Below are 14,435 nucleotides of genomic sequence, written 5' to 3' on the forward strand. Positions count from 1 at the left end.
CCACTTCCTCTAGCCAGGTGACCATGTGCAGGTCAAGGGCATTCAAGGCAAAGTGATTGCCACTCAGGGATAAAGCAGACTTCCATCATGGTCCTCTGTCACTCACTCCCTATCTGCTGGTTAGATGTGAAGGATTTAAATCCTATAGGATGGCAGATGCTCAGGAGCAACTGAGGTCCCTCCTCATGACAGTCTTCCCAGGGTCACTGACAGTGTGAACTAGGGCGTCCTGACTGTGCTAGGCACATGAAACTTAGGGCTGTGTGTTTCAGCAGCTTGTGTTACCTTCTCCAACTGTTTCAGAAGGAACAGCACAGCTTAGGGAACCAGAGTCAACCCAGGCCTGTTGTCTCAAGAAGAGGCAGGAATAGCGAGGTTGGCTTGTTATAGCAGACTGGCTCATGTAAAGTGATCCAAGGTGGCGTTAAAACCCATGGCATTCCTTACAGTTAAAGTCACATGTTAAGAGTTTCTTGGGTCCTCTTATAAATCTATATAATCATGCAATCTACAGACAGATGGACAGACACACACACACACACACACACACACATACACACACACACACACACACACACACGGATTGGTAGGTATGTGGGTATACAAATAAGTTAGTATATATTTTTAGGAGTCTTAAGACATGCAGAGATGTAGAGATCCATGTAACCATCATTATTTGGGCAACAAATCACCCACTAAGGCTCCACAGAACATCTCTCTCTCCACATCATCCAGACACAAGTGACTCTCTATCACGATAGTGTGTTTATGAAAATCCCACCACACTGGAATAATGCCACAGGCACCCTTCTGTAGTTGGGACTTTTATTCAGTGTATCTCCTCTCGAGTTACTTTTCTTTCTTCCTTTTATTGTATGTGTCTTAGTGTTTTGCCTGCATTGAATGTCTGTGCACTATGGCATGCAATACCAATAGAGGTCACAAGAGGGGGTTGGACTCCCTGGAACCGGAGTTACAAACAGTTGTGAGTTGCCGCGTAAGTTCTGGGAATCGAACCCCTGTCCTCCACAAGCGCTGCCGGCAGTCTTTAACTGTACAGCCATCATCTCTAACCCTCTAAAGTTAATTTTCAAAATCATGGCAGTGGTCTGGAAGAAGATAATGGATAATTGATAGTTGATCATTTTTGGGTAACCGGCTCATGGGCTATCAGGCCCCATTCTCTCTGCATCTACAAGCTTGAAAAAAATATCCATCATAAATAATAATTTTTAATTTGGGAAAAGTTATCTCTGTGACCAGCAATTTACAGACTAGGATGAAGTGGAGTTTGATGGGTTGTGAAGAATCTCAGGAAGCAGGGAGAAGGAGAGAGGGCGGGCAGGGATGCAGGGCTAAGCAGCCCATCGAGGCTGGAAAGGGACACACTCATCTGTCAGCAAGAGCAGTAGCAGCCAGTCCAGCCTTTGTGTTGGTCTCAAGTGTGAGCCTCCAGGACCCAACAGCTTCCAGAGCCAACGGGACTAAGCTCCGTTTCCTGCTTTTCCATTAGGAGCCATTACCCAACACCCTTCACCTCGGAGGGCCCCCATGGGCTGGATTCAAGAGTTCAAAGGGAAGACACAGGCTAGTGAGTTAGAGAAACTGTGTCTTGCCCAACACGAGGGTACAAAAATGAGTTTTGCTCCTTTTGAAAAAGGACACAAGTCTGTGAGGGGAAGGGAGCTAATTCTAGGCCAGAAGACAGCCATGTGTCAGCGCTGTGAACACGGTTCTCATGTCCATGGTTCACACACAGTGATGAAGACAGGAATGGCCTTTCATCTCCTACAGTGGCTCTGTTTGAACTTTGAAATGAAAACCCTTGAGCTTTCTTTGCTGTTAATGTTTAGAAATTTGGAAGAATGCAATCCTAGTGCCGGGGAGACAGAGACGGGCAGATCCCCGGAGCTTACTAGCCAGGCAGCCTAGCCTTGGTGAGCTCCAAGCCACTGAGAGACCCTTTCCCAAAGGGTGTTGACAGTGTTCCAGATGACGACACCAGGGATTGCTTTCTGATACCCCTACACACATGAACTCGCATGCACCAGCACATACATGTGAGTCCATGTGTATGTAAACACACACACACACACACACACACACACACACACACACAGAGTTTAGAAATCATAATTATAATGAACTTTCTCAGATTCACAAAGAGTAGCAAGTGGCGAGTGGTAAGTTTGGATTCCCCAAGGCCCTGTAATAGGTTCTCTAAAGGACACAGTTTTTTCAACAGCATACAGGAAATCCCGGCAGGCTTCAAAAATGTCCCTCCTGACAAAGCTGACACTCCGATTTTACTTAAAGAATGTCAGAAGCTTTGCTGTACAGATATGGTTAGGTTCACAAAAGCTATCCATCTTCAGACTCTGACCAAGAAATCATGTCCACCGTAGCAAATCTGGTTATCTTGTTTGCATAATTCTTAGTTTAAAGTATATTTCAGGGAGCAGGAGAGGTGGCCCAGCAGTTAAGAATGTAGACTACTCTTCCAGAGGACCCAAATTCAGTTCTCAGCATGTACATTGAACAGCTCACCACATCCCACCTGTAAATCCAGCTCCATGGGAGCTAACGCCCTCTTCTGGACTCTGTGGCTACTGCAGTCATGTGTGCATACCCCATACATAGACACATAGCTAAAAGTAGTAAAATGGACTGTCCTTTTGAAAGAAAGTGCATGCCAGGACTACATTGTTTCTGCATGTGCTCTAGGTCGTAACCCATAGCTACATTAGTCCAGAAGATTCTAAGCATGTATCTTATTAGACCAGAGCTGGCCCTGCTGGGTATACTAGTGGCTTTGAACATGTCAGGTTTAGCATCCTGGGAACCCTACACCCTCTGCTGTTTTTGCTTTCTCTCAATAGCCGCTGGACAGTGGGTAAATATGCCCACCTATTGAATATTCGTGGCTCCCTCCAGCATGGAAGAGGAAATGAGAGACCCAGTGAGAGCATAGCACAGTTACTGAGAACTGCCAGCCCCAGTGGTGCCCCCCCCCAAGGTTAAAAAAGGAATCCAGAAGTTGGCGGGTAAGGTGTGACAGTTCCCCTGTGGTCTCTGCCAAGGATGACTGAGGCTGAGAGCGTATTTGGCAAAGAAAGGAGCCATTTGGGATTCTCACAGCTCAAGAGGGAGCGGTGGTAAAAAAAAAAAATTACAACCAGGGGTGCCATTCAGTACCCTATGGTGCTCCAAAGGAACACCTCACAGGCAGGATGGAGATCTGGAATTGGCCAGTTCACGCTGCCCGTGTGTTGAGGGAGAGAAACTGTATCCAGGTAAGATTGCTGAAGGATGTGACCAGACAATCTCAGAGGCAGCACCACCCTTCAAAGATGGCTCACTGTTCCCACCAGCAAAGCTGGACTCGGCTACACTGGGAGCCAGTCCGTGCCTTTATACATCTCGTGGCCTTTGGTTTTAACTATGCAAATCATTCCGTCAAGAGAGATGTTGGACTTCAGCAGCCCCTGCTCTGCAGTGGAGAGTACCTGGGAAGAGAGCCCCACTCCACCACAGCTCACAGCAAAAGAGAGAAGCAGTTAGAGCAGAGAACGCCAGCGAGCCAGCCTCCAGCCATGGGAAGGTCCTTGGGAAAGAAGCCAGATGAGGGACACACAGGAGTGGCTGGAGACAGCAGTGCAGGGGCCTCCAGACCCTTACATGAGCATGCAGCAGAGGTGATCCTGAACCCCCAGTTCTTCTAGCTGTTCTGGGTCTCTTCCACATACTATGTTGTTCCAACATACTTACGATCTTCTATTTAGCTAGAGTCAGTTCAAGCTGCTTATGGCCCTGTCTCTCCTGGCTGAGAGATGATAACCCCCTCCTCCACCGGGTTCTGTCCTGTCTCTGCAATGTGGAGGTGATCAGGTCATGAGAGGACCATTGTTTCCACGGGCAAAAATTGTCTTCCTACATCACTGCCCCATCGGAGACAGTTCAATTAACAGCAACTATATCTAGAGACTAACCTAAGCCGGACATTTAGTGTGAGGACCATGACAAGGGTACAAAAACACCAGGGAAGGCAGACAGTGTGTCTTGAGAAGGTCAGAGGGTCAAACAATGAGACCACCAGCATCTGTGGAGAAAGCCTGGACCAGTGGCTTGGGAACCCAAGACTAGCTGCTACTGGGGACGGCAGTGGCAGGCCAAACTTTTTATGACAAATCCCTGAGTTCAAAGTCAGCTCATCTGTACCATTCCTCCCAGGGGCCCAGGCACAGGTGAAAGAGGGGATCTGGCCCTATTTCTCATTTTCTCTGCACAAGACTATACAGGAAGGAGACACCATAGCTCTGATGAGAAGAAGTGAGACATGCAAACATCTTTATCCAACCCACTCCCAGTCTTTTCTTTCTTTCTTTCTCTTTCTTTCTTTCTTTTTCTTTTTCTAATACTATGGCTTTTGTTGCATTTTAAAAATAAATCTACAGAGCTGGGGGCTGCTCAGTAGCTAAAGCTTTTCCTATCCAAGCATGAGGATTGGAGTTTGGATTCCAGAAACTTGCATAAGTGCCAGGGCAAGCATGGCAGCCCTTCTGTAATTCCAGCCTTGGAAGGCAGAGTCAGGGGATCCTCAGAGTAAGTTGGCAAGCTACTCTAGCCTTGCTGGGGAGCTCTGGGTTTGAATACATAGAAGTGCGATAGAGGATGATTCCCGACATCAGCCTTGGATCTCCACGTACATGCACATGTATGTGCACCCATATACATGTCAACACATGCCAAAAATCACAAACACACACGTGCATAACACACACCTGAAAAGGGAAAAAATGAAAATAAAATTGCGTTTTGTGTCTTCAGATGCAGGGAAAGGGAAGAGAGCCGAGGTCCCGCTCACTGTAGCATCTCGCCCTGGAATATGCTGGGTTGGATACCTCCGGAGTTATTATCAAAGAAAGTGCCTCCTAAGTGGCTTCCAGCATGTTCCTTTCTGTATTTGTTCTTTGAAGTTGAAGTTGGAGGAAACCTGCTACTTATGTACTTACCAGCGGACTCTCAAAAAAAGAAATCAATGCTGGGAGTTCAAAGTGACCTTAAGTTGTCTGTTTGCATTTCCCCCGACGCCCTGCATTTCGTGGCCAGCTGCATTGATCTACTGAGCATTGAATCTATTGCCAACCTGTGTTTAAGGTTCCTTTTGCTCTTTGTTTATGCTCTATAGCACGTGAACAAGAAACGTGCCCAGAAGGTGGGGCTGAGTGAGTCTCAAGGACCCTTCCAAGATGCACAGGAGGGACAGCACTCAGGCAGGTGCCCACAATGCCCAACTCCATGAGCTGTGTCCTTTCTCTTAAGTGCCCGGGGGTCCCAGTGGTAAACACAATGCTTTTTTATCTGGAAATGCTATTTTTTGGCAATGACTAATGTAACACCAGGCGTCCTAGCAAAGGCCACTGTCTCTCACAAGCTACCCCCCATTAGTAACTTTTGTTCCCACTACTCATGGTTTTTTTTTCTGCCCCCATTCCTGGATAAATAAGAATTGAATAAACAAGGCTCATCCCCCACAGAGGCCCCAGAGGCCGCCCTGACTCACTTTCTAGGGTAACAAATGGATTGTGGATAATGTGTTCCTCTATGCTCTATCTAGCTGGTTCTCATCAGAAGGGTGCAGGGATTCTCCTCGTCAGCCTCCTTCCACTTCCCTTATACAGGTTGTACAGACAGACAGGAGGAGTAAGAGTCTTCTGAATACGTACTTCCCCCTTCCTGAGGGCCCTGGTGGATACAGACCACACACAGCTGGCTTCAGTGCAACATGAGACTGAGTTTAGATAGAAAAAAAAAAAGGCTCAGGCAACACTGTACACAGCATGGAAAAGAATAATGTGGAGTCACATGTGTCCAAGGTCCACATCCATCATCATCATCATCATCATCATCATCATCATCATCATCGATCATGGCAACCACCACCATCATCACCAATATCATCAGCATCACTATTGTCACCATCACCATTATTGTTATCACCACCACACTTGTCACCAACATCACTATCATCTTCACCATCACTACCATCATCATTATCACCACTATCATCGTGACCACCACCATCACCATTACCACCATCACCATGGTTATCATTATCACCATCATCACCATGAGCATTACTATCATCATTCACTGCTAATTCCAGTCTCCACATGCCTGCAATGGGAACAGCAACTCAACCTTCTACAGGAGACACCTTTCATGGGACCTAGTTCTAACTCCCTCTTCTGGAGAACCCCTGGACTCCCAGATCATGGTGGCCCCTGCCTATACTCAGTTAATTTCTTTGCCATGGCAAATGCAGAGGCTGCTTCCTACTGGGCCACTAAAGAGGGTAGACTGCTCTCCTTGCTCTGGCATGGCCAGGGGTTCAGTGTGCCCTAGGCATGCGCACATGTTCCCTCTTGGAATGTCAGAGTTTAACGGATGTCACTAGGCATTTACAGGGTCAGTCTAGGCACAAACCAAACCCCTCTTCCGAGTCCTTCCCCCACCCCCCAATTTTACAAGAAGGAAGTGCCTTGTCCTTTATGAAGGTAATTTTAGGAGCTAGTTCTCCTTACAAAAGCCATGCCTGAGCTGGGCGGTGGTGGCGCACGCCTTTAATCCCAGCACTCAGGAGGCAGAGCCAGGCGGATCTCTGTGAGTTCGAGGCCAGCCTGGGCTACCAAGTGAGTTCCAGGAAAGGCGCAAAGCTACACAGAGAAACGCTGTCTCGAAAAACCAAAAAAAAAAAAAAAAAAAAAAAAAAAAAGCCATGCCTGTCTCCACTCTGCAACTCAGATCTGGCAAGGAATTATTCAAGGTCAGGGGGCTCAGAGAGGGCCTTTGCTTGGTACTACAATGGCAGGGAGCTGCTGGGGGACTCATGATGACAAGTGGGAGAGGTGCATATCCGGACCAACCTCTGTTCCCCAGCCAGACTCTGCTCTTTCCACATCCCTCCTCAGTGATAAGTCTTTAAGATCTCTTAGAGGCCTCTCTGCCATTGCAACAAACCAAATCATACCAAATCAGGAAAAGCCCAGGTTTAATGGGTAAAGACTGGATGATTCCCCTACCCCTGCAGAGAGGAGAAGGGAAGAAACTGGAAGAATCATGAGTCTGTTTTCTGGGATGCCACTTATATATCCCCTGTGGGAGATGTCCTGAGCCTCTCTGGGGGAGGAGCTGTGTTTAGTGGGCTCTGAAGGGGCGGGCTTAGGGAAAGATATGGGGAGGGGAGCCGAGGTAGCTCTTCCACCAGACTTGGGTATAGGGATGCCAGGGTACCAGGGGTTGATGCGGAGCTCCCACCCAAACATTCCAGACTCTTTGGGTATAGGGATGCCAAAGTGCCAGGGGTTGAGATAGAGTTTCCACCCAAACACTCAGTTATTAATCCTTGAGTTACTCAGTAACCACCCAGGAAGCCATTTGTTAAGTTAGCCATGGTGGGATGTGTAGCCTCCACCTAGAAATATTCTGTGATTCAAATTGGCTTCCTCCACCTAAACTAGAATGAGAGATGTCCTGCTAGGTGGAGATCAACTCCCAGGAGCCCCAAGGGACTGAATGAAGCCCAAGGCCAGCTGCAGACCAACTCATCAGTTTTGAATGCCCCAAGTCCTCTGCAAAGCAGCTTGCCACCTGTGATGGCTGACCTTGGTTGTCAACTTGACTACATCTAGAATTAACTAAAACCCCAAGCAGCTGGGTAGACCTAAGAGGGATTTTTTTTTCTTTCCTTTCTTTCTTTTTTTTTTTTTCTTAATTAAATCATTTGAAGTGAGAAGACCCACTTTTAATCTGAATCTTTTGAAGTGGGAAGATCCACCTTTAATCTGAGCCACACCTTCTGCTGGCTGCCTGTACAAAGGACAGGGAAAAAGGAAGCTAGCTCTCTTTGCCTGCTTGCCCTTGATCTTGCTGGCAAACCTCACTGGCATTAGAGCCTACTTCTTCAGGATTCCAGCACATAACGAAGACCAGCTGAGACATTCAGCCTCATGGACTGAACAACTACTGGGTTCTTAGACCTTTCATTGGACTATCTGGACCACAGTTTGTAAGCAATTTCTAATAAATCCCTTTCATATATATATTCCTCTAGAGAACTCTGACTAATACACCACCCAAAGGGCATCCCCAGACCCGTCTCAATCCTGATTCTCTAATCACATGTCAAATTTTTTTATACCCTTGCTTTCTCTTTTATAGGTCTTTTCTTAGCAAGAAAAATCTCCTGAAGTGGCTTAAACCAAAGCAGCTTTGATATTTTAATTTTAATTAGCAGGTATGCATATGTGTGCATGCCTGCATGTTTGTGGGGGAGGGTAAGCATGCTTGTGAGTATCTGTGCATGCAAATGTGAGAGGTTAATCTCAGGTGTCATTCCTTGGGAGCCAACCACCTTATTGAGACAGTCTCTCTCACTAAATGTGAAGTGTGCCGATTCAGCTAAATTAGCTGGCCACTGATGCACACACCCCAAATATGGCATTTTTTTGTGGGTGCCGGGGATCAAACTCAGTCCCTTATGTTCACATGGCAGGCACTTTCCTACATGAGCCATCTCCCCAGTTCCCAAAGCATCTTACATCTGACAAAGTGGTGAACACAAGGCTGTCAAAGAGTACTTGGGCATCTGGTATTTAAAACACAGAGCCCTCTGCAAGCTCTAAGTGGTCTTTGATAATGCTCATTATTATCAAGAGGGATTTGTTCATTCAAGGAACTTAAGAATGGCCCTGACTTTGGAAAGAGCCCTAATTTGTCTTAGTTCAGTCTTTTATATCTCTGGTTTCTGTCCTCCCCATGAGCTTCCTTGACATTGAATAAACATCTGACTCAAGCCCCAGTCCAACCTGAGGACCAGGGCTTCTCAGAAATTCAGTCTCTATAGCGGAAACATAAAGGAACAGCTGGTGTGGAGGGAGAGAAAGGGTCCCCATGTTCATCTTCTCCAGCTGGGGCATTTGGGCAATTGAGTCACTGGTGGTTTCTGAACATCGTGTCTGGTGGGGAGGGAGATGGGAAAGGGGATGGTGGGTGGGATCTCAGAGCAAAGGGCACACATGCTGTGGGTGCTTCAGTTCTTCATGGGAAGGAAAACGTTTTTCTGAGATTCAAAGGAACTTGGATGTCCATAAAATGAAAGCGCTTTGCTTTTCTTCTGCAACATGGGCTTCAAGACTAGAGCAGCAGGGTTGGATAGATTGTGTAAGTCAACAAGCTGTCTAATGGGGCTTTCTTGTTCTCAATGAGAATCACCCCTGCATCTGTACACACACACACACACACACACACACACACACACACACAGAGCTCCTTAAAATGGACTTATAATTTAGTACTCTGAATGGAAGCACCAGCCACCCATGCATTCTCCACAGCATCTCCCCTGAGGTCACAGGCACAAGCCCAATCCTAATCCTACCTATGGAGATTCAAATGGCAGGCTCACCACATCACCAGGTCCAAGTTTATATTGTCTATTTATATAAACGGATTAGATCCATTCAACATTGGAACATGTTAAGTGTGTAGCGAGCATATACCCAAGCCCAGGAGACACCATAGAAGAGGAGGTAGGAAGGATGTAAGAACCAGAGGATGGGGAGGAGAGCTGTGAAATGCTGTGTTCTGAATGTGACATGGACGCTGCAACCATAAACTCAAGAAGCTATGGATACCTACACACAACCCATCTAGTTATAAATAAGTCCTAGCATGAATGAGGGAGGGACTCGCCAGGGCCCACCCCTAACTGAGAAGTTAGTGGCAGTTGATAGCTGCTAGGGGAGGCAGAGTCATTCTTTTTTTGAGGATAATCCTATTGGTAGTTTTCTCATGCTCTAGTGGATGGCACCCCACCCCCACCCCATGCACATGCGCACAGCATTAACTGGACTCAGTGGGCTATAAAGAAAAAAGACATGGAGTCGGGAGGGCATATATTGTGGGGATATGAGGGGGATTTGAAGGGGGAAATGGAGAGCAGATATAGTTCATTGAATGTATTTCAGAAATTCTCAAAAATAAAGAAAAATTTATAACTAAATTCACACTGAATGGATTCTAAATAAATGTATCATTTTTGCTATATCCGAAACCACCCAATCTTTGACTTACAACCAGAGTCAGCAAACGTACAAGGGTGCAATGTGTTTCTTTCAGAATGTACAAAAGCCTAAGCCTAACCCCATGGGCTGTGTAGCCCAGCAAAGGGGGGTGCCTGTTGGTTCTATTGGAGAGCTAAGACAGCTGATCTCACCCAGGCCTCCAGGGGACACATTTACTATATCACAGATGGTAACAGGATCACCAGCCTTTGTAAAACACAAACATACATAGAGATGTTTCCAGAAAAGGCTAGATGAGCTCACTTCCTGAAGCCAAAGTCCAGGGGACAGCAAGATTCCACTCCTGGCCCAGGAACCCAACCACCAGTCAGTGATCAGCATGAACATCCAAGGGAGGATGACATGGATTATAGTAGAGGCCCACTTTTCCAATGGTGTCCAAGCAAAGTTCTTCTCTCATAATCAGCCATCTTTAAAGACGTTATGGAGGGCTGTTGAATTTGGAAATTGAAGTACACACTATCAGATCATGGGGAGGGCTGGTGGACAGCTGCAGCAAAATCTGTTTGCCAGACAGACAAAATGAACACAAGTATGGCCATGGTTCACAGATGTCTTTCCATCACCCCTCCCCACCCCTGCCTCTTTAGCTAATCCCCAGATGCACAGAACATGAAGCCAAGGATTTTACCTCCCAGTTCAATCATTAGACAAATGCTGTTCGCTAATGTCTACTGCTTTAGTCCAAATTAAAAAGAAACCCAGACGCCAGATCAGAATCAACTCCACTTAAATTTGTGAGTTAAAACAATTGTGAGTTAGAACGGTTTGTTTCCTTGAGCTCTTTACCCCTAAACAAAACATAAGGAGAATGGAGTAGGGAGGTGGGGAGGAGCTACAAATCTGGATGAGAAACTGACACCAGATCAGTAGCTGATGAACTTGAAAATCCACAGGCAACAGGGACCCCACATGCAGTTACATTCATATTCTACAAGAGTATGATAAAATTAATGTGTTGGGGGATGGAGAGATGAATGGTTCAGCAGTTAAGAGCACTTGATGCTCTTGTAGAGGAGCAGAGTTAAGTTCCCAGCACTCATATCAAGCAGCTCCAGGGGATATGATGCCCTCTTCTGGCCTCTGTGTGCGTTGCACTCATGTAGCATGCGCGAGCGCGCGCACACACACTCACACATACACCATGATACATATACACACATAAGTAAAAATTTTAAAAAAACAGATAATAATAATAAATAATTAATAGATAAAAATAATAATAAAGCAAGAAGAAAACAAGTAATGTGTTGTACAGCAGGCCAAGTCATGTCATGCTATTGGGACACTACTGTTCAACCAACAATGCTTGTCCTAATTAATTATTACAGTCAGATTTATCTACATTTAACATGAAACTAAAGCCTTTAGTTACATCACAGTTGACACAAGGCAAGTTTCCTCTCACATGTTATATTCCAAAGAAAATTCTAGAATGTTTTTTTCTAAAGTTCACAGTACTTCTTTAGAATGTCTCTTCTTTGCTACAACCTTACATAAGATATCCAAGATCCTACCATGTATTCTCCACCCTTTACGCTCTTTTAATTCTTTTTTAAACACCACATTCTATTTCTGGGGAGAAAAAGAGTGATAACTTTGAGGCTGGTACCACTTTATACTTAGAGCCTGTCTGTCTGGAATAGCTCCTGAGTTGGCAGAACCATGTTCTCCATCCTCCCTGACAACTGTTGCCACCGTTTGCACATTTGCTGAAACTGTGAGGTGTTTAAAGACCTGATTGTGAAGTGGCTGATTTGGGGAACCCTCAGGGGCCCAAAGCATGTGGATAAACCCTCCATGAAGGCTAAGGAATCCCGACAACATCCCCGGCTCGTCTACAACAGTCTCGGAGTTTCATTAATGTTCAAAAGAATGTTGTATGGTCCTGGAGAGATGGCTCAGTAGTTATAGTCCTGGAGAGATGGCTTGCTCTTCCAGTGCACCTTAATTCAGTTCCTAGAACCCACATCTGGTAGCTAAAAACCACCCATAACTCCAGCTCCAGGGTAATCTGATGCCCCCCTCTGGCCTTTGTGGGTACTGCATTCACATGCACACACCTAGACATAGATACACACACACACACACACACACACACACACACACACACACACACACAATTAAAAATAAAATAAATCTTTAAAAAAAATAAAGAGCATTTTCTGGGAGATATCTTAGTCAGTAAAGTGTTCACCATGAAAACACAGGGACCTGAGTTTGATTCCCAGAATCCATGTAAAACACCTGGACGTAGAACAAGTGTGGTCTCTTGATCCAAATGCTAGAGGGTGGAGAGAGAAGGACCCTGGGATCTCATTGGTCAGCCAACTGGTCTAAGCAGCAAGCTCCAGGATAGTGAGAGACCCTGTCCCAAAATAAAACCAAGGTGGGCATCACCTGAGGAAGGACACCTATAGTTGACCTGCAGCCTCTATATTCATGGACATACACATGTACACCCACCCCACCACACACAAAATGTTCATAATTAAGTGGACAACCATGACCATCAAACTAGCCCTTATATTTCACAGTAAGAACACAGCATGTGAACATCTAAAAGGAGCTCCATGCTAGAGGCATAACAGCAGCCAGGCTGGACCTCCAGGGCCGCTGTAGACAGATTTGGGAACCTGCTCACCTCAGAGTAAAGTGATCCTCTGTGCAGTTCCTGGAGATGGAGATGGGGAAGGTGAGTACATCTCCTTGTCGCACAGTCTTGGGGACATAATGAACGGCCACGTTGCTATCTAAACGCAGTTCCCTCAGAAGTGGACTGCTGGGGGTTTCGCGAAGGAAGACACTCCCAATTCTGTGCAAAGGTGGGCTGGATTCATCAACGTCATTGTGGCCCATTGGAATGCCACTGCCCTTCCTCGAGTCCTCCTTGGTACAGTCCCCTCGCTCATCCCCTGGCTGTACAGCATAATACAGTTCCACAGGGCTTCCCTCGGGCTGTTCCGTGGGCCTCCTGCGCCCAGAAACAACCGTAGGGGGACTGAACCAGCCAGGCAGCATCTCTAGCTGGGCCACACACAGCCCCAGGGCCCCACCCAGCTGGCAGCTGCCCCGAACCTCCCTGGTCTCTCTAAAAGCAAAGACTCGCAGGCAGGGCAGCTTCTCATCCCTGTGGTCATCCCAGTCTCGGCCCACGATATGGAAGAGCACCTGCACTTTGGGATGGCTCAGGTAGACCTTCTCCTGCAAGACGTAGGCCTTCAGCCTCCAGTTAAGGGAGAACGTGTTGGTGAATCCAAATGGGTTGGAAGGCAGCAGCAAGTCCTGGGGCACCACCTGCTCAAGTGAGAAGGGTCCGTAGCTGGCATTGAGCACCGGCAGTCGCTTGGACTTGTAGATCAGAAAGGACTCGACCCGCGACTGCAGGCTGGAGTTGCGCATGATGTCCTGGTTGGCCTCCTTCAGGAAGAAGGACACATCGGCGTTGTTGATGTGGTAGGTCACCGGGAGGTAGGTAGGCAGCAGTGAGAACCGCTGGATGCTCTCCAGGATCCCTCGGCCTTCCGTCACTGTTGGGAGGAACCGAGGGCAGGGGTTAGTGATCCTGGGACACCAGATTTGTAGATTCGGAGAGCACATTGGTGACCACCCACCACCCACCTTTGGACCCATGATGCTGTTCCGAGTTATCCAGTGTTTCTTCTTTGAATCAACTCAGTGTATAGAAAATATATGTTTTCTGTACACTGGGGCTGGGGGAGATGGCTCAGTTGGCAAAGTGCCTGCCACAAAAGCAGGTAGGAATGAATCCCAATCCCCAGAACCCATATTAAAAAGAAGCTGATCAGGCTGCGGGAATGGCTCTCAGCAGTTAAAGGCTAGGCTCATAACCAAAAAGAAGCTGAACACAGTGGTACATGCCTATAAGTCCATGGCTGAAGAGATAGAGACAGGAGGGAGGATTCCTGGAGCTCACTGGACAGCCAGGCTAGCTTCATCAGTGAGAGACCCTGTCTCAAAAGATAACATGGGGAAAGATTGATGAATACATGTGATATTGACCTCTGACCTCCACATGCACATGCACACATGTGTGTGTGCACTAAGAAAACATGTGTTAAGTAAGTATGTATATACACATGCATGTGCACACGATAGATGAAACAGATGTGTTGTGTAGGTATTTCCTCCAGACTGTAAAACCTGTCTTTCTGGAGCACTCACTGACAGTGCATCTCCAGACTATGTCCTCACATGTGTCCTACACTGCACCCACATCCCCCATCACTCGGGGCTTCCCTGTGAGCCTCTACAGACCAGTAGGGTGTA

The 14,435-nt window shown here is 46.8% G+C and overlaps 1 protein-coding gene across 1 annotated transcript in view; it reads right to left on the reverse strand.

Annotated features, from left to right (window-relative positions):
• Nucleotides 1-13,752, reverse strand: part of LOC131898586 (transmembrane protein 132D-like) — a 278,475-nt gene extending 264,723 nt beyond the window's left edge. Inside the window, exon 1 of the mRNA XM_059249773.1 lies at nucleotides 12,790-13,752. Coding sequence (XP_059105756.1) covers nucleotides 12,790-13,745 — 956 coding nt within the window. The 5' untranslated portion in view covers nucleotides 13,746-13,752. The remainder of the gene's footprint in view (nucleotides 1-12,789) is intronic.
• Nucleotides 13,753-14,435: the final 683 nt, after the last annotated feature.

Source organism: Peromyscus eremicus, chromosome 23 (assembly GCF_949786415.1).
Source record: "Peromyscus eremicus chromosome 23, PerEre_H2_v1, whole genome shotgun sequence".
NCBI lineage: Eukaryota > Metazoa > Chordata > Mammalia > Rodentia > Cricetidae > Peromyscus > Peromyscus eremicus.